Consider the following 18,597-nt stretch of genomic DNA (forward strand, 5'->3'; position numbering starts at 1 on the left):
GTGCAAAGTTTGGACCAATCACAAACTCCCTGTGAGAATTATATTGCGAATTTGCAATTTTAGTTGGCGGCGCACAGTGGTTCAGAATCGTTTTTTCCTGGTCTAAATTCTGTAACTTTTTAACGTTTCCATTATTTGACATTATTGCAGAAGGAGAGGACTGCATACAAACAATCGACGATAAAGAAAAACAAGAGATCGCGAGAACAAAATTAGTAACACTCATAGACGAACACATGAAGAAGAAAACAACAACAACACTGCCCGCGAGAGACAAACAAATACTTAACACAGTGGGTCGATGCAGAACCTTCTTAAAACAAAATACTGACATAATTATTGTTAATGCCGACAAGGGGGGTAAAACTGTGGCTATGAACAAAAAAGACTACCAATTAAAAATGGCAAGAATCGTAGGAGATATATGCACTTATAGACGGCTAAAAAGGGGCTCAACAAACATTCTTCAAAATAAGAACAATTTGATTGTGGAAAAACTTTATAAACTAAACATTATCAATGATGCGGAAAAATACAAACTTTTGAATAAAACGTCTACGGCACCTAGACTCTATGGCTTACCGAAAATACACAAGGATGGTAACCCTCTAAGGCCAATATGTTCTACAATCAACTCCCCTGCTAATGCTCTCTGTAGGTATGTGGTAGACATATTAAAGCATTTGACAGCGAACTCGATCTACAACGTAAAGGACGCGAAAGACTTCAAGACCAGAATCGATAGCATACAAATACCGAGAAATAGCTACGCCTTTCTCCAGAAATTTGCAAAAACTACGTATTTCCCAAAAATGGGGAAAATGTTCGTCTTTAGGGGCACACCACGCCCACACCTTCCAATATTTTGACCTAATTTTTTGGTTTCCTTAGTTTCAATATGTTTACTATTGAATCCCATATAGAAATAAAATCTCTTTGACAAAACAAAATTTTGATTTTTGGCCAGGAAAATTGTGCGCCGTCAAGGTTTCTTGGAGCTTTTAGGCCATTATCTCAAGAAGTGACTTGCCCCCGGAAAAAAGTGCACCATCGTAAAGGGGCCCGCAAGGACAACCTGCTGAAACAAATTTAAAAACGATCAGAGAGTAGCTCTTAAACTTCACTTTGTCCGAATCTTTTGTGGGAGGTTCCTGAAGGAGTGGACCGATATTGTACATATATAACAATTTAATATATAATTTTTCCTCAAACATCCCAGGCGGGACAAGGGAGACATCTCTCATATTAATGAGTACACCCCGATTCATATTAGCCCAACGATATGGGACCTACAGTTTATCACCGAGTCCGAACGGCGTGTCCTAAGACACCACTAGTAGAGATATTTTACATGGCTGAAATACTCAGGAAATGTTGCCAACACTACTGATGGGTAATTTACTACCTTTAAAAACACCACCACCATTTCGCGCACCATTTTAGCGAAGAATTTTGAATTTTTGTGTGGGAGGTACCGGAAGTAGTGGACCGAACTTCGAACTTAAACTAAGTTTGGACAAAATATGTATTACTAATGCCTAATTTTGAACCCAATCAGTTGATACGTTCGAGAGATATCATGCACTGCAGCCAGCCAGACAGACGGATTGGCTCCGTCGGAAACGGATTCCGTCCAAACATTCTTAGGTTCTAAACCCATTATTTCGATGTGACGCATTTTGGTCGTATCAAAGTGTTTATACCCTCTTTAGCCTAAAGTCTGAGGATATAATAAAAATAGATTGAAATAATCCAAGTTTATATTTTCAAATCTTATTCGGACTTCTGTGCGCCCCAATAGCTGACCAACTCTGTCACCTTGACGTTGCTGTGAACTGCATCTGCAGAGATTTAAAAATTCTCTTGTGTGGATTATGTAACGACAAAAAAATGCAACAAGGTGATTCCGGGTGGTAAATCAGGATACTTGCAGTTTGTTTACGTTCTTCGATGTGACGGTGTTTCTGTTATTGTTATGTTGTGTACTTTGTAACATCCTCAGAGGTATGACGTGTGCAAAATTCTATCAGCCAAATGCCAATGAATTTAAGTGACAAATGTTGCAAAAACAAATTTAAGGTAGGGTAGGTGGGAAGGTCAAGAAAAACTGATATTGTTATTGATTTGTTGGCCTCATAAACCTTGTGGATCTTTGGAGAATACCGCTCTGTAGAGTCTCCGGCTGAAATCCCCTCTTAAAAATTAAGTCCAATTGTCTTCTATTAGTTGTATTTCTTTACATTTTATATAAAACCTTAGCTCTTCTTTAAAAAGTGGCAACACAAAATACCTTTATTGGCCACAAACAAGAGGTCAAATATTAATTTTTTGTTCGTCGTGCTCATCGACTCGTTTCTTTCGTACACAGGTTGTGTTGCCTCTGCTGCTGCAGCCGTATTGTGTATTTATTTTACTTTTTGTTGGATTGCATCTTTCACCGGAAGATCCTTACAAATAGTATATATTTTTCTTCTGATGTTTCATCTCTCAACTTCTTATTCTTTGCTCGTTCGTTCGTTGAAACTTTATGACCAGGTATGTTTACCTATGCATTGAAGATAATGCAGTGCATGAAAAAAACCAAGAACAACAAAACCCACAAGTCTTATTTGTTGGACAACAAACGAACTGCTTGCTTGCTGTTGCTGCATACATGTCCAGACTAAGATTCGCCATTTAGTAAACATGCCCTCAATAAAGGTGGCAAACTACAACGATGACATCAAAGCAGTATTCACCGGCTCCGTAAGAGTACACATAAATTATAGCCATTCCGTTTTTACGATATGTCCATAAGTTCTGGTCTAAGGTGGTCCAAAAAATCTAAAAAGTCAAGCAGCACCAGCAGACAATAGCTACAAATCGTCATTGTAGTGGGTATTTATCTTTGCCTTGGGTTCTCCTCATGGATGTGGTAATGCTGCTGCTGACCAGGTGATTGCTGTTGTGTGGTTGAAATGAATTGTTGTTCCATTTAGAGCTAACAACTATTTTGGGTTGTTAGCATTGGTTTGTGGGTTATTCATTCTTCATTTCCAAGTTCCATAAAATTGAAATATCCGCATTTATGGTTGAAAGGATTTGGTTGAATATCGACAAGGAAAAAGAGAAATAAAATAGAAAACAGACACACACACATACGTGCATGCTTTTGTAAGTGGAATTCTGTGTGCCGAGGAAAATATTAATATTTATTGATATTGGAATTTAAATATATTCCGTAATTATAATAGATGCGAACATTTTTTGTCGTTGAAAAGTCTTCTGCACTAAGACGTGCATAGGGATTTTTGTTCTCAGGATACTGTTCTTCTCTTCACATACGAATTCTAAAAGGTATTCTGTGAATAGAGGACCTCTTTTTATTGCCGAGAGAAGACTTTCTGCCCACAGCAGACCTGTAAAAAATCTTCTCCCATAGAAGACCTTTAAAAGGGCTTCTGTAAAAAGTTGTAAAAGGTAAAAACAAGTAAAAAATATCAGGAGGTACCGGAAAGAGTGGACCAATAAGCACCACCTTCGAATATAATTTAATATTAGAAGAAATGTGACGCTATGAGAAGTATGTAGTATGTAGCGAATATTTACGAACTTTTGTGGGGGAGGTGGACCGATATAGGATTCTCACAGGGAGTGTGGACCGATATGGCCCATAGGATTCTCGCACAGACACTTTTAATTGTTCCACAAACATCCCAGATGGGACAAGGGAGACTTCTCTCATATCAATGAGTGCACGCCGATTCATATTGGCTCAATGATATGGGACCTACTTTTTATTGCGAGTCCGATGTTGATGTTCCTTGGCCTGGGATTCGAACCGCAGACCTTCTGAGTGCAAGGCGGACGTGCTAACCATTGCACCATTGTGGCCCCCCGCACAAGTGTCGCACAGACACTTAACCGCACTTAAACATTCTGATCATTTGTGCGTGAGGTACCCTAAGGAATGGTCCGATGAGGCCCACTTTTGAAGATAAACTAAGTTTGGACCAATTTTTTCGAGATCCAAATTTTGAACCAAATCAGTTGCTCCGTTTATGAGATATTAAGCTTATCATTTTAGCGGCGGGAAATACCGGTAGAAGTGGACCTATAAGCACCATCCTCGAATTTAATATAAAAAAATCTTTTTGTTCCGGTGCTGAATGAAACAACTCGCAAAACATAGCCGAAGTACATTTGAGCAATCGCACGGTTTTCATCTTTATACCCTACACCACACAGTGGTAAGGGGTATTATGTCTTTGTGCATTTGTAGGTAACATACAAAAGGAAACGAAATAGACCCATAGTTCCTTCTAGGGATATACATAGAATCACTTTCTGAATCGATTTATGCGTGTCCGTCCGTCTGTCCGTCTGTCTGTCTGTCTGTCCGTCTGTCCATGTATTTTTGTTCGCAACATACAGGTCGCATTTTTTGTCCGATTCAGCTGAAAATTGGGGACTACAACTGTTTTAGCCATAGGAAGAACGCTATTGCTTTTGGTGAAAATCGGTTCAGATTTGGATATAGCTCCCATATATATTTTCGCCCGATTTCAGGTATTTGCTGCACCAAACACGCTATATACGTCCAATTTTGGTGAAATTTTGAATGTGTTACTGAATTTTGTCTACAAATAAGAGTGCAAAATTATATTGAAATCGGTCCGGATTTGGATATAGCTCCCATATATATTTTCGGCCGATTTCACGTATTTCCTGTACCACACACGCTATATATGTCCGATTTTGATGAAATTTGGAATGTTTGACTGAATTCGGTCTAGAAATAAGTGTGCCAAAGTATATCGAAATCGGTTCCGATTTGTATATAGCTCCCATATAAATTTTCGGCCGATTTCACGTATTTTCTGTACCAAACACGCTATATATTTCCGATTTCGATGAAATATGTTCGGCCGATTTCGTGTATTTTCTGCTCCAAACACGATATGTAAGTCCGATTTCAATGATATTTGGAATGTGTGACTGAATTCGGTCTGGAAATAAATGTGCCAAATTATATCAAAATATATTCACAGTGGTGTAGGGTATCATATAGTCGGCCCCGCCCGACTTTAATCCTTTCCTTACTGGTTTTGCATTGAAAAGTTTGTAGTTTTGTTTTGGTTGTGAGAATGAAACGATTCAGAGAAGCTGAAAAGTTTGTGGCTTTGTGTGATTGGTACGGGAATCGTTTTGTTTGATTACATTCATTGTGTTCAAGTACTCCACTCAATCCACAGCTATTTGCGACAAGATCAAAAGTACTAACAAGGTACTCAAGTAGCTGGCCAAAAGAAGATCTGCAGAAGATCTTCTGCCCAGAGAAGACCTGCAGAAGGTCTTCTCCTCATAGAAGAAAAGCAATAGCTCTTCTGTCCATAGAAGATCAGAATAAAGTTTCAGCCCAAAGAAGACCAGTAGAATATATTTGGTCCAGAGAAGAACTGTAGATGGTCTTCTGCAGACAGAAGACCTGTAAAAGTTCTTCTCCCCATACAAGACTTGTAATAGGTTTTATGTCCAGAGAATGCATGTAGAATATCCTCTGTCCAGATAATATCTGTACAAGGTCTTCTGCTCAGAAAAGACCTGTATAAGGTCTCCTACTCATAGAAGATCTGCTGAAGGTCTGTAATAGATCTCTTATGTCCAGAGAAGACCTCCTGCAGGTCTTCTCATAGAAGACTTGTAATAAGTCTTATGTCCGGAGAATAATGTAGAATATCTTCTGTCTAAAGAAAACATGGAGAAGGTCCTCTGCCCATAGAAGAGTTGTAATAGGACTTAAGACCAGAGAATACCTGTAGAATCTTCTGTCCACATAATACCAGTAGAATATTTTCTGTCCACAGAAGACCTGTCTTCTGCCCAGAAAAAACCTGTAGAATATCTTCTCCTCATGGTAGACTTGTAATAGGAGTTTTGTCCAGAGAAGACCAGTAGAAGGTTTTCTGATTTGTTAATTGATCGTCTGCCGAAGGAAGACCTGTAAGAGGTGTACTTTTCAACGAAGACATTTATTTAAAAGATCTTCTTCTTAGAGATGACCATTAAAAGGTCTTCTGCCCAAAGAAGACCTGTACGAGGTCTTTTGCCCAGATAAGTAGTCAACGAACACAAAGCGAAGAGATTCCCAGAAAATACCTTTAAAAGGTCTTCTGTCCTTAGACAACATGTAAAAGGTCTACTTCTCATAGATGATATGTAAGTTTTCTTCTGGCCTTAGAAGACCCTTTACAGTATTTTTAACATGGAAGAATCTTTTGTTCCAAATAGGACTGTTGAAGTTCTTCTGTATATATAAAAGCTGCAAAATTTCTTCTTTTCATAGGAGACCTGTCTTATGTCCATAGTTGCCCGTTTAAAGGCCTTTTGTGCATAGAAGACCTATGAAAGGTTCAATGTCCGCAGTAGTCCCTTAAAGGTCTTTTTTGCATATATGATCTTAAAAATTCATTTGGCCACAGAAGAGTTGTAGGAGGGCGTCAGTTCTATGAATCTTTTAAAAATCTTTTTAAGCACTTTTAAGGGCAAAGATTTTTAAAAGATTCATAGAACTCATGTACAAACGTTATGAAAGGTTACTTAGGAATATAAACATGAACTTATTACACGTACATACATATATATTTTGAAAGATCATCCAAATCAGGAAACATCCTGTTTACTAACACTTTTTCGAATTTGTGTTCTCTTCCACTTTTTTTTACCAATTTTACATTAATATTTTCATTTTCTTTCAGTTTATGTTTGCGTGAATATTGCATTGAAGTACTACGTTCAGCCTACAACACACTGGTGCGGCAGGTGCGACGTGTATTGGAACGCAATACATCAGGTACTAGTCACGATGATTCGTATTTGTTGTGGGCCATACGATTCTTTATGGAATTTAATCGCCTAAGTGATATGAAATTGGAACTTGTGAGGTAAGTAATGGCAAAATAATATGAAAAAGAAACAACAACACAAAAAAAGCGAATTCCTGCATTACTCTTCTTCTTCCATTTCCACGGCATTATTATAGTTGTTTACAATAACTTTTACATTGAATTGCATATTCTATTGCTCTTAGGAATTCTCGCTATTTTCAGGAAGTTATTTCTTTTCTTTGCACTATGCTTTGGTAGATACTAAGAAGTTAGAAAGGTGATGGTGAAGGGTGAGTTGGCGTCGAACTTTTTAATAACACATAGGAAACAGGAAAAGAACTGAAACCTCTTTGGTGAATTACAACGAGTGGTTGTGTTTTTCTTTAATAGTTATGTTCGTGCCTCTTTCCTTCGCATTTTCTTCAACTTATTTTGCTGTGTTTGTTTGACTTTTACGTTTTTACAAATGTTTTTGTTTTGTTTTTTGCCATCAGTCGCTTTTTTCCCTGGAGTAGAGAAGTTTTTCTTAGATTATTAGGAGCGTACACTGTTTGTTTCCATTGGTCTATCATTTTGCTGATGATTTTCTGTTCTTGGTAGTAGTTAGTGTTGCTGTAAGAAATTAAATTTAGCACAGTTTTTACGAGGGCACAATACCCCATCCACCCACTCAGAGTGTTCTGCAATTCCGGAAAATGCTACCTGTTTATTATTTCTTGTTATTTATTATTCTTTGAATTGTTGTTTTTCTTTATGCATTTTTCATTTCCGCATTCACCGGAATGATTTAAATATCTACTGATGTTAACTTCAGTTAATGATTTGAAATGTTTTTTATATTAATAATTATGGAAAGTGAGCGTATACTTAGCGACAATAGTCATACGCAGTGGTGCACCAAGAACATTCTAAAATAAATCGCAAGTTCTCTAAGGCTAATATGAAGTTTCTTATAGAGTAAACTTCTATCCAGACTAACAGTAGCGTTTTGCAGTAAAATCTAGATCTAACAAGTAAGAAAGTATCTGGACCTACAGGAATATACCCTCAGCCTCGTACCTAAAGAAACGAATCAAACACAATACTTCTGATGTTTGTAGGTTTTTTAGTTTTTGGAATAATTTTTCAGGTAGTATGGATTTGGCCCCGAAAAAAATGTATCATTTTAACTAGAGCCGCATTCCAAACATGTTGCCAAAAATTTAAAAACAATCCCAAACGAGTCTTTGAAGATTTTCTGCCCAGAGATGACCTGTAGAAGGTGTTCTCCTCATAGGAAACTTGTAATAGGTCTTCTGTCCATAGGAAACCAGTTTAAGTTCTTCTGTTGATAGGTGACCTGTAAAAGGCCCTCTGTCCACAGGAAAACTGTAACATGTCTTCTGCCAAAAGAAATCCTGTAAATGTTCTTCTGTCCTTAGAAGACAGTGTCTTCTTACATAGGAAAGCTGTAAGAGGCCCACCGTCCACAGGAGACCTGTAAAAGGTCTTTATCCGCCAAGAGAAGACTTGTTTAAGACTTTCTTCCCAAAGATGACGTTTGCCTGTAAAAGATCTTCTGAGCCAAGAAGACCTGCAAAAGAGTTCCAATCCATAGAAGACCTTTAAAGTTCCTATGTCTATAAAAACCCTGTAATACGTCTTCCTTCCATAGAATACCTATAAAAGGTCATCCGTCCATAGAAGACCTTCAAAGATTGGAATGTTTATACACCTTTTAAAGATGTAATTCGTAACATTCCATTTGTAATTCGAATTATTTTATTTGTAACTCAAATTATTTAATTTTTAATTCGAATTATTCTATTTGTAATTCGAATTTTTCTATTTGTAATTCGAATTATTCCATTTTAAATTCGAATTATTCCATTTGAAATTCGAATTATTTCATTTGTATTTTAAATTATTCAATTTGTAATTCGAATTATTTTATTTAAAATTACAAATAAAATCATTCGAATTACAACTGGAATAATTCGAATTTCATGTGGAATAATTCGAATTACAAATGGAATAATTCGAATTACAAATGGAATAATTCGAATTACAAATAGAATAATTCAAATTTCACATGGATTAATTCGAATTACAAATGGAATATTTCGAAATACAAATGGAATAATTCGAATTACAAATTAAATGTTACGAATTACCAATAGATTTCTCGAATTACAAATGAAATGTTACGAATTACAAATAGAATTCTCGAATTACAACTAAAATAAATCGAATTACATTTGAAACAGGTGTAGAAGGTTTGTAGAAGGTCTTCTTTCCATAAAATATCTTCGGCCATAGAACACCCTTAAAGGCCCTCTTCACAAAAAAGACCTGTAAATGGTCCTAACTCAAAACTTTGTGTGGGAAGTACTCGAAGGAGTGGTCCGATGTAGTTTATGTTCGGACATAATACGATGCTGTAAGAAATAATACGATGTACCACGCTTGGACCAAATTGGGTTCTCCTTTCGAGGGTTATCTTACGTACTACTAAATTTAGTTGTTTTTGTTTGGAGATTTTGAGTCATTATCTCAGGAAGTGTGGACTTGCCCACGAAATAATTACGCCGCCGTAACAGGGCCCGCAAGAATAACTTTTTGGGAAAAATTATCCGATATGAGCTGCTAAACTGCATTTTTCCCTAGTTTTGTGTGGGAGGTACCCGAAGGACGGGACCGAGATATTCCAACCTGATTCATGACTAGATGAAATAATTCCATGTGCAAAGTTAGACCAATCAGAAACTCCCTGCGAGAGTTATATTGCGGAAATGCCATTTTAGTTGGTTCCGTCAAGGTTTTTTGGAACTTTTAGGCCATTATCTCAGGAAGTATGCACTTGATCCCGAAAAAATTGTACTGTCGTAAAGGGGACGCAAGTACAATCTGCTAAAAAAATGAAAATGATACGAAAGAAGCTCTTAAACTTCACTTTTTCCGAATTTTGTGTGGGAGGTACCCGAATCGTGCATCTATATAATTTATAATATAATTGTTCCACAAACATCCCAAGTGGGACAAGGGAGACTTCTCTCATATCAATGAGTACACGCCGATTCATATTAAGCTCAATGATATGTGACCTACAGTTTATCGCCGAGTCCGAACGGCGTGTCCTAAGACACCACTTGTAGAGAAGTTTTACATGACTTTAATACTCAGGAAATGTCGCCAACATTACTGAGGGGTATTTTGTTACCGTTGAAAATGTGATGTTACTTGGCCGGGGAATCGAACCCACGACCTTCAATGTGCAAGGCCGGTGTGCATACCATTGCACCACGGTTGCATCCAATTCACCCATATAGTCCATATTCTAATCCGATCTGTGCCTGAAAGTAATATTATCGAAGGGAATTGGTTATAACTTTGCATATAACTAATTCGGTTACTCCCTTCGACAGTCTTCGTGCGCACTATATTTTAGCGAAAATTATTGAACTTCTTAGGTAGAGGTACCGGAAGGTGTGGAACGAGGTGGCCCATCTTAAAACTTAAATTAAGTTTGGATAAAATATTACGAATACCAAATACTGAACCCGATCGTTTGCTTCGTTCGAGTTTGAGAGTTATAATGCGCACCAGCCAGCCTGCCGGACAGACTGAAGGACACTGCTGAATCGACTCCAAATTGTCTGAAACAGATTTCGTACAAACTTACTTGTGGTCTAAACCCATTATTTCGATGGGGCACATTTTTAGTCGTATCAAAGTCTTATTCCCTCTTCAGCCTAAAGGCTGAGAGTATAAAAATTCGATTCCCACGGACTGAACCATTTTATCGCTTATGCCGTATACCTCATCCCAAATAGAAATAAAAAATTAGGTAATTTTTCATTTTAGTGGTACGGAAATCGACTTTCTATTGATCGATTATGAGATCTTGATTATGAGATTATGAGAAAAATCCTGAATTCGTCTTTTCATGATCTATTTTCGATTTTACCGTTTTTTATAGAACCCTTTTCGGAATGACGCACGAAAGAGAATACAACACCAATTAAGAGAAGTTAGGAAAGAACGATGTTTGGAAATATCTTTTGACGTTTCATCCATTTTTTCACTTCAGTATCCTCAAAAAACAATTAACAATTTAAACAAAAAATCTACAAAAATATTCACTTTTGTTCTGTTTCAACAAAAACCGAAAGAGAATTGCTGGTGAAATAGTTTACCGTTCTGAGCAAGGCTGGGTTAAACCTATCACGCATACGGTTTATTTAAGACTTTTAGTTGGCAGACGAAAATTATAAATCGATTTTAATTGAAAATAGCTTTTGCCTTCGACTATATATCCCTACTTCATTCATGTCTTAACCTCCATTGTAACTAATTTTCGATTGACCAAAAGTTTTTTGAGTACAAACTTCTTTTCGTAGATTTACTTTAAATTACTGCCCGGCAGTAACAATAACCAACCGCCAAAGAATAATTGCTTTTGTTACATTAACACAAACAAATTTACACTAACTTTGAAACTACAATACTTCACTTCATTGATGGTGACAAAGATGCAGAGGGGAAATAGCGACGAAATGTAAACAATGAAACACTTTTGGATTGTTGTCATATTGAAGTATGCCAGGCATCATTCTTTTTTTTACGTTTGTCCAACAAAATTTCATAGTCTTTTTTGCAATTTGTATTCAAAACTATCAATTTATTTATTTTCATTCTTTCGTCAATGTCTTCGTTGCAGTACATTCTGTAGTTTGGGATCAAAAGAGAACTAAAACGAAGTAAATGTTCCATAGATTCTCTAAATTGTGTTCGGTTATGACCTCCCATCATGCACTGGGAAATCATTTTACTTATGTCCTTAATTTTGTGACATATTTAGGACCATTGCTTCCAGGATGGGCTATAGAACACGGATTGTTATAAGAGACATCGAATAGTATCGGGTCGTATCCTTCAGTATACACGCAGAGAAAAAAATATGTTTGATCCAACAATATTCCAAGAGCAAAATATGTATTGTTAACATATTGTTGGATTCCTCATGTAGTATTGTAAATCCAAAAATAGTTTGTGTCAACTGAACAATATTTCTCTCTTTTCTTCGAAAATTTGTTTCTCTTCTCTCGCTATTCGATGCCGTGTTGAAAAAACAATTTTGGTGAGTTGTGGTGTGTTTGTATGACATGCTGCCTTTACCTTTGTTTTTGTGTGTATGTACTTGTGAGACTCTTGTTTTTATTTGTTTCTGTTTTGTTTCATTCTTCTTTCCTTTTCATGATTGTTATGGTGTTTAATTATTCCTTATGTTGTGGTGGGTTCTTGTGGCTTTTTGTTTGTCTTTGTTGTCAGCCAATGCAGCAAACCATGTATTGTGTTCATCAATGATTGCAATATTATATGCGAAAAGTGTATATGAGAAGTATATGCACTCAAATCAACAATTTATGGGCTGGTTTTCTGTATTGACAATACTTTTTGTAAACAAAATTAGATTATGATAGTTCCTACAATCGGTATTGTTAACGATTTTAACAATATTGCGGAAATTCGAAAGTTGTTTTTGTTTTCTATGTTTGGAACAAAAGATGGTATTTTTGGATTTGGATTACAATGTTTGAACAAAACAAATACATTTTTGGAACCAAAACATATATTTTTGTTCCAACAAAAGCGAAAAATATTTTTTCTCTGCGTGTAGGTTCCTGATGGGCAAGACATTTGCGGATTCGCACCGTACCTACCCATCTTAACGTTGCAAATAAAGCACGTACAGATACAACGCGGAAGTTGGACATCGGTAATCTGCAAACACAACAGATAGCCACAGCATATTCCACTCAACTAGCCCAATTGCTTAATGCGAGCACTCCTTGTTCCGATAACATAACAACACAATGGCAAAATATTGCCCATTCCTTGCAAACAGCCGCAAAATCCATACTTGGATTCCGGAGACCTTCACAAAGGAATTCATGGTATGACCAGGAGTGTCGTGATGCTACCGAAGATAAAAATGCGGCATATACAGCTACTTTACAATCAGTATCAACGCGTAGCGCACGAGAGAGATGTCGGGAGAAAAGGAGAGAAGAGATACGTCTTTTCCGCAAGAAAAAGAGAGAAATGGAAAGACGGGAGTGTGAAAAAATCGAGATATACAGGAGCCAGAATGAAGTTCGAAAGTTCTACCAAAGAGTGAAACATCAAACTGATGGCGTTGCTACAGGCACATCCTCCTGTAGAGACCAGCAAGGTAATTTGGTAACTGATACAGATAGTGTGCTCAGGATATGGAAAGAACATTTCTCCAAACTGTTAGTATCCGATAGTAGCGAAGACGGGGAATATACCACAGATCCAATCCCAGAAGATGGTATTGAATGTATACCGCCCAGCCAAGATGAGGTAAAGACAGCAATAAGTCGATTGAACAATAATAAGGCAGCAGGAGTCGATGGCTTACCAGCCGAGCTGTTCAAAATCGGAGGCGACACGCTGATAAGGTGTATTCATCAGCTAGTTAGCACCATCTGGCAAGAAGAACGAGAACCCGACGATTGGAACCTGAGCCTCCTGTGCCCTGTCCACAAGAAAGGAGATAAGACTGTATGCTCCAACTATAGGGGCATAAGTCTTCTCCCGATTGCCTACAGGATCGGGTATCGAGATAATTGGGCCATACCAATGCGGCTTTAGACCTGGCAATCCACCATTGACCAGATAATTGCCCTGCGGCAAATCCTGAAGAAGACCCAAGAGATGCAGCTCGACACCTACCACCTTTTTGTCATGCTTTATCCTTCGACAGCTCACTAAGTTCAAAGGTATTCCAGGCCATGTCTGAATTTGGTATTCCCGCAAAGCTCATCCGGCTTTGTAGAATGGCATTAACTGATACTCGTTCGTCAGTTAAATTAGGAAAGAACCTCTACGATGAGTTTGGTACCAAAACAGGTTTCAGACAAGGTGACGGCCTCTCGTGTGATATTTTCAACATTCTGCTGGAAAAGGTTATACGGGATGCGAAGATGAAAAAAAGTGGCACAATATATACAAACAGCCATATGTTACTTGCTTATGCCGATGACATTGACGTCATCGGTAAAGGAAGTAACTGGTACCTTTGAGAAAGACGAAAGGGAATCTGCTAAAGTGGGTCTGGCGGTAAACGGCGAGAAGACAAAGTTAATGGTGTCGTCGCACAATGCATCCATTGAGATCGGACCACTGTGGAAGTTGGTTCCTATAATTTTGAGGTAGTAAAAGACTTCGTCTACCTCGGCACCTCCGTAAAGACAACAAACGACATCAGCTGTGAAATAAAAAGAAGAATTGTATTGGCCAACAGATGCTACTTTGGTTTAAGTAAGCAGTTTAAAAACAAAGCCACATCTCGTCAAACAAAAACAACGCTTCACAAAACACAGATACTACCCGTGCTGATTTATGGTTGCGCAAGCAAATAAGGCGTGTTTGAGAGAAAAATTCTTCGAAAGATCTACGGACCAATCTGCGTTGATGGTGATTATCGACGTCGTATGAACCACGAGCTGTATCTCCTATACAACGACATCAATATAGTTAAACGTGTCGAGATGCAGCGATTGCGTTGGCTAGGCCATATAATAAGAATGAGCGATGATGAACCCGCTAAAAAGACGTATAAATTCGGGCCGCACGGTGGTGCACGCAGAATTGGCGGGCCAAACAAGTGGATGAAGAGATGATAAGGCGCGGTATTCCAGAAAGCGAAGCACTAAACAGAGAGAGTTGGAGATCTTTTCTTAGTTCGGCTTATGGAACATATGTTCTGTAATGGGCCAGCTAAGTAAGTAAGTAGACCACAAGTATGTTTGGACGAAATTCGTTTCGAACGGATTAACCGATTCGGTCCAAAAATTGGCTTTAGTAATATTTTGTCCTGTTTAAGTGGGTTATATCGGTCCACTCCTTCCGGTACCTTACCCCACAAAAGTTCGAAAATGTTCGCAAAATTTGTGCAAAGGATAACACTTGAAGGGAGTAACCGCTTTGGTCCATACTTGGCACATCCTGAAATTTCTACCAGACTTAGATGATGTTCCATTATGGACTCAATCGGTCTTCTCCTTCGGGTAGCGTCCACACAAAATTTCGGAAATTTTCAGTTTAGGGCATGCTCTCGAATCGCATTGATTTTTATTGTAACAACTTGTATTCATTGTCCCCTATACGAAGGTACAAGTTTCATGAAGGGCAAGTCCATACTTCCTGAGAAAATAGCCTGAAAGGTGCACAAAAAAACCCTATGACACCGTGTGTGGTGGTTGGAGTATAAGATAACTCTCAAATGAATCTGCCGATTCGGTCCAAAATTTGGTCATCGTAATATGTTGTCCAAATTTAGTTTAAGTTCGAAGATAAGCCATAGCGGTCCTTTCCTTCAGGTAACCTCCCCCACAAAAGTTCAAAAATGTTCGAAAAAATTGTGCGCCCGATAACTCTTGAAGGGGTAACCTATTTGGTCCATACTTTACACATAATATATCTACCAGATATAGATCAGGTTCGAATCTGGACTATATTTGTTCACTCCTTTCGGTACCTTCCACACAAAACTTTGGATAAGTTCAATTGAAGACCTGCTCTCGAATCACTTTGATTTTTGTTGAAGCAACTTGCATTCGCTGCCTTTATTACGATGGTAAAAGGTTTTTCAGGGGCAAGTACATACTTCTTGAGAAAACAGACCGAAGTGTAAAAACCCCTTTGGCAACATATGTAGTCGCTGGAGAGCACGATCAACCGATTTGGCGTTCGTAATATTTTGTCCAAACATAGTTTCAGTTCGAAGATGGTCAATACCGGTCCACAACTTCCGGTACTTCGCCCTCAAATATTAAAAAAATGTCTCTAAAATGGTATGCACGATATCTCTTTAACTGGGCAACCTATTTGGTCCAAACTACGGATCTCCTAATATTTTGCCCAAATTTAGTTTAACTTCTAAAATGGTTCATATCAGTTCTCTTCTTGAGGTACCTCCCCCACAAAAGTTCAACATTTGTGTCTAAGTGTAGTTTAGCATCCTTTAACATCCTTTGCAAATGTATACCGATGCTGTTCGTTGCGGTCCTGTTTACAGCGATTTTATGTTTTCTGTCACACTGGTCCAAAAGTTATCCCATGACCCACTGAAATTACTAGTGGGTGCGATATCTATCGAAAATATATAACTCCCAAAATAAGATCCACTTCCGTAATGGACTATGTCGTTTCATTTCTTGAAGTACCTTCTCCACAACACTATTGAACTTTAATCCTAATCCACAGTATTGTCGGCACGTTCAAATGTTTGAAAAGGGCCACACAATTCTCAAAAGACCCTAAATATATTCCATCTGTCCGTAGATGAAAGTTTCAATTCACATAGGATAAGAGAATATCTCTGTCGTCAAAGCCGACTGATACTTTTTTACTTGTTTTCTAAGTTTTTTCATAGTACGATGTTTTTTCTAGTGATGGGTTGGTAACCCGACGCCCAAACCCACATTTTTATCGTTCTTATGGGAGCACGCGCGTTTCATGTTACCTCACTACCTTTAACGGGTGTCAATGGCAGCTCCCCAGGAGACACCACGGGGGAGGCCAGTATTCAATAGGAATGAAAGGGGACCAAGATAAACGGACATTGCTTGGTATTTTTTACTTCCTACGTGTTTCATTGAAGCAATAACATAAATTCTTCTCATACGTACTTCAAGAAGAGCTAGTGCTCCTAACTACTATAGGGTTTATTCCATTCGACCATTGTAGTGTTGCTTTTGTTCTCAGCATTCTTTTTGGACAATTTTATTTAACTCTAAAAATTTTCCTTTTCCTCCCTTTTGCTGCCTTCCACATTAAAATGTTTCACACTTTCGTTGCATTTTCCACTTCTTTCGTTACATTTTCCACTTCTTTCTTTCTTCAGAAAAATTTTCAACAATGTCTCTGTTTTTACTATCCCTTTCTGCATCTCCCGCTGTTGAAAGTTTTCTTTGTTAAAAGCGCAAAATAAACTAAAATTGGCAAATTTTATTACTTGAATAAATACATTTTCTGGGATTTTCTTACGCAGATTGATGGGATAAGAAACACTTGAGAAAATAAAACTGATTGACAATGTTGGCGAAATGTTTGTTGGTTTTGTTCGAAAGAAATTCTTAAAAGAAAATTAAGTGCAAATGATTGCATTATTATCATTAATGCTGTGTAGTTAGTGGGATCTTGCATTTTTCTTTCTTGTTGTTCAGCAAAATGTTTGAATTGACAAATCTTGGCAAAGGAAGGAATGAAGGGGGGAGGCATTGTTAGAAGGAAAAGAAAACTTCTGAAACAATAAAATGTTTTCAAATAGTCAAAATAGATATTGAAATGGCAAAAATTCCCACAAAGCTGAATTTGGGTGGAAATCTAGGGTTTGCCATTAAAAGGAATGTCCTAAAAGTCATCATCAATCCCATGTGTGCAAAAACAGTTATTCGGGGTCAAAGGTAAAAATTTAGGAATTTTTATAGATGTTCGGATTTTTTCTTGAAAACGGTGGGTCTAATAAAAAAGTGACTAGAGCAAATATTGTAGACAGAAAACTTCTCTACAAGTTTATTCTTTATATTTTTTTCCTAAAAGAACCATTTTTGAGATATAGCGGTTCTAAAATACACATCATTTATATGCACTTAGAAGGGAAATACGCACATATTCAGGTTAAACGGCTAAAATAGCCGGAGTAAGCGGGTTTGTTCTCCCCAAACTATATATTTTTCCTTAAACAGCGAAACTATACATATCTTCTAAAAAGACAAGTAAAAAATTTTCAGTCGGCTTTGCCGACAGAGATATAACTCAGCTTTTGTGAATTTAAACTTTCATCTACGGACACATCAAATGTATCTTTTCAGAATTTTGTGGCCCTTTTTTGCCCCTTGAGCTTGCCGACAAAAATGTGGATTAGGATTAAAGTTCAAAAGTGTTGTGGAGGAGGTACTAAAATGAATGGACCGACTTGCTCCTCTATAAATATCGTGTCCACTAGTCATTTCAGTGGGTCATCGTATAACTTTTGAACCAGTATACCAGAAAGCATGGACTTGTCCACGGAAAACATAATATCGCTTAAAACAGGACCACAATGAACAGGACCACAACGAACAACAAACCCTATACTGTACTTAAAAACAAATGTTGAACTTTTGTGAGGGATGTACCCTAAGGAGAGACCCGATATGGTACAAAATATTAGGAGTTTGAAAGTTTGGACCAAATTGGTTGCCCCGTTCAAGAGATATCTACATACCATTTTAGTGACTTTTTTAAATATTAGGGCGAAGTACCGCAAGTTGTGGACCGGTATTAATCATCGAGAGTTGTCAGGCTCTCCAGGAACTACATATGGTGGCATATGGGGTTTTTTACAGCTTTTGCGCTGATTTCTCAGGAAGTATGGACTTGCCCCTGAAAAACTTTTAATTAAGCGAATGCAATTTGCTTCAAAATCAAATCGAAAGCAGTAGAGGACTTCTGTAAAAAATATTTGAGTTACCGACAAAAATCTTTAAAATAAAAACGAAAATTATGAATGAAAAGTATCAATAAACAGTGTTTATATCGGTAGGACTTAACGACAGCTTTATTTTGGTGGTTAACTTACCGAAAAAATTCGTTAATTACTGAAATGATATGAATTTTAATTTTACCGATTTTTGTCGGTAAGTCAAAAAATGAGTTACAGAATTTCACTAAAGGTCTT

At 37.5% G+C, this 18,597-nt stretch overlaps 1 protein-coding gene across 2 annotated transcripts in view; it reads left to right on the forward strand.

The window, feature by feature from the left end:
• timeout (circadian regulator timeout) overlaps positions 1-18,597 on the forward strand; it is a 669,268-nt gene that overhangs the window by 88,025 nt on the left and 562,646 nt on the right. For both annotated transcript variants that reach the window (XM_073960207.1, XM_073960208.1), the window contains exon 5: positions 6,738-6,923. In XM_073960207.1, the coding sequence (XP_073816308.1) occupies positions 6,738-6,923 (186 nt within the window). The remainder of the gene's footprint in view (positions 1-6,737; positions 6,924-18,597) is intronic.

Source organism: Musca autumnalis, unplaced genomic scaffold (genome assembly GCF_047663935.1).
Source record: "Musca autumnalis isolate F117 unplaced genomic scaffold, ASM4766393v1 scaffold_1, whole genome shotgun sequence".
In the NCBI taxonomy this organism is placed as follows: Eukaryota; Metazoa; Arthropoda; class Insecta; order Diptera; family Muscidae; genus Musca; species Musca autumnalis.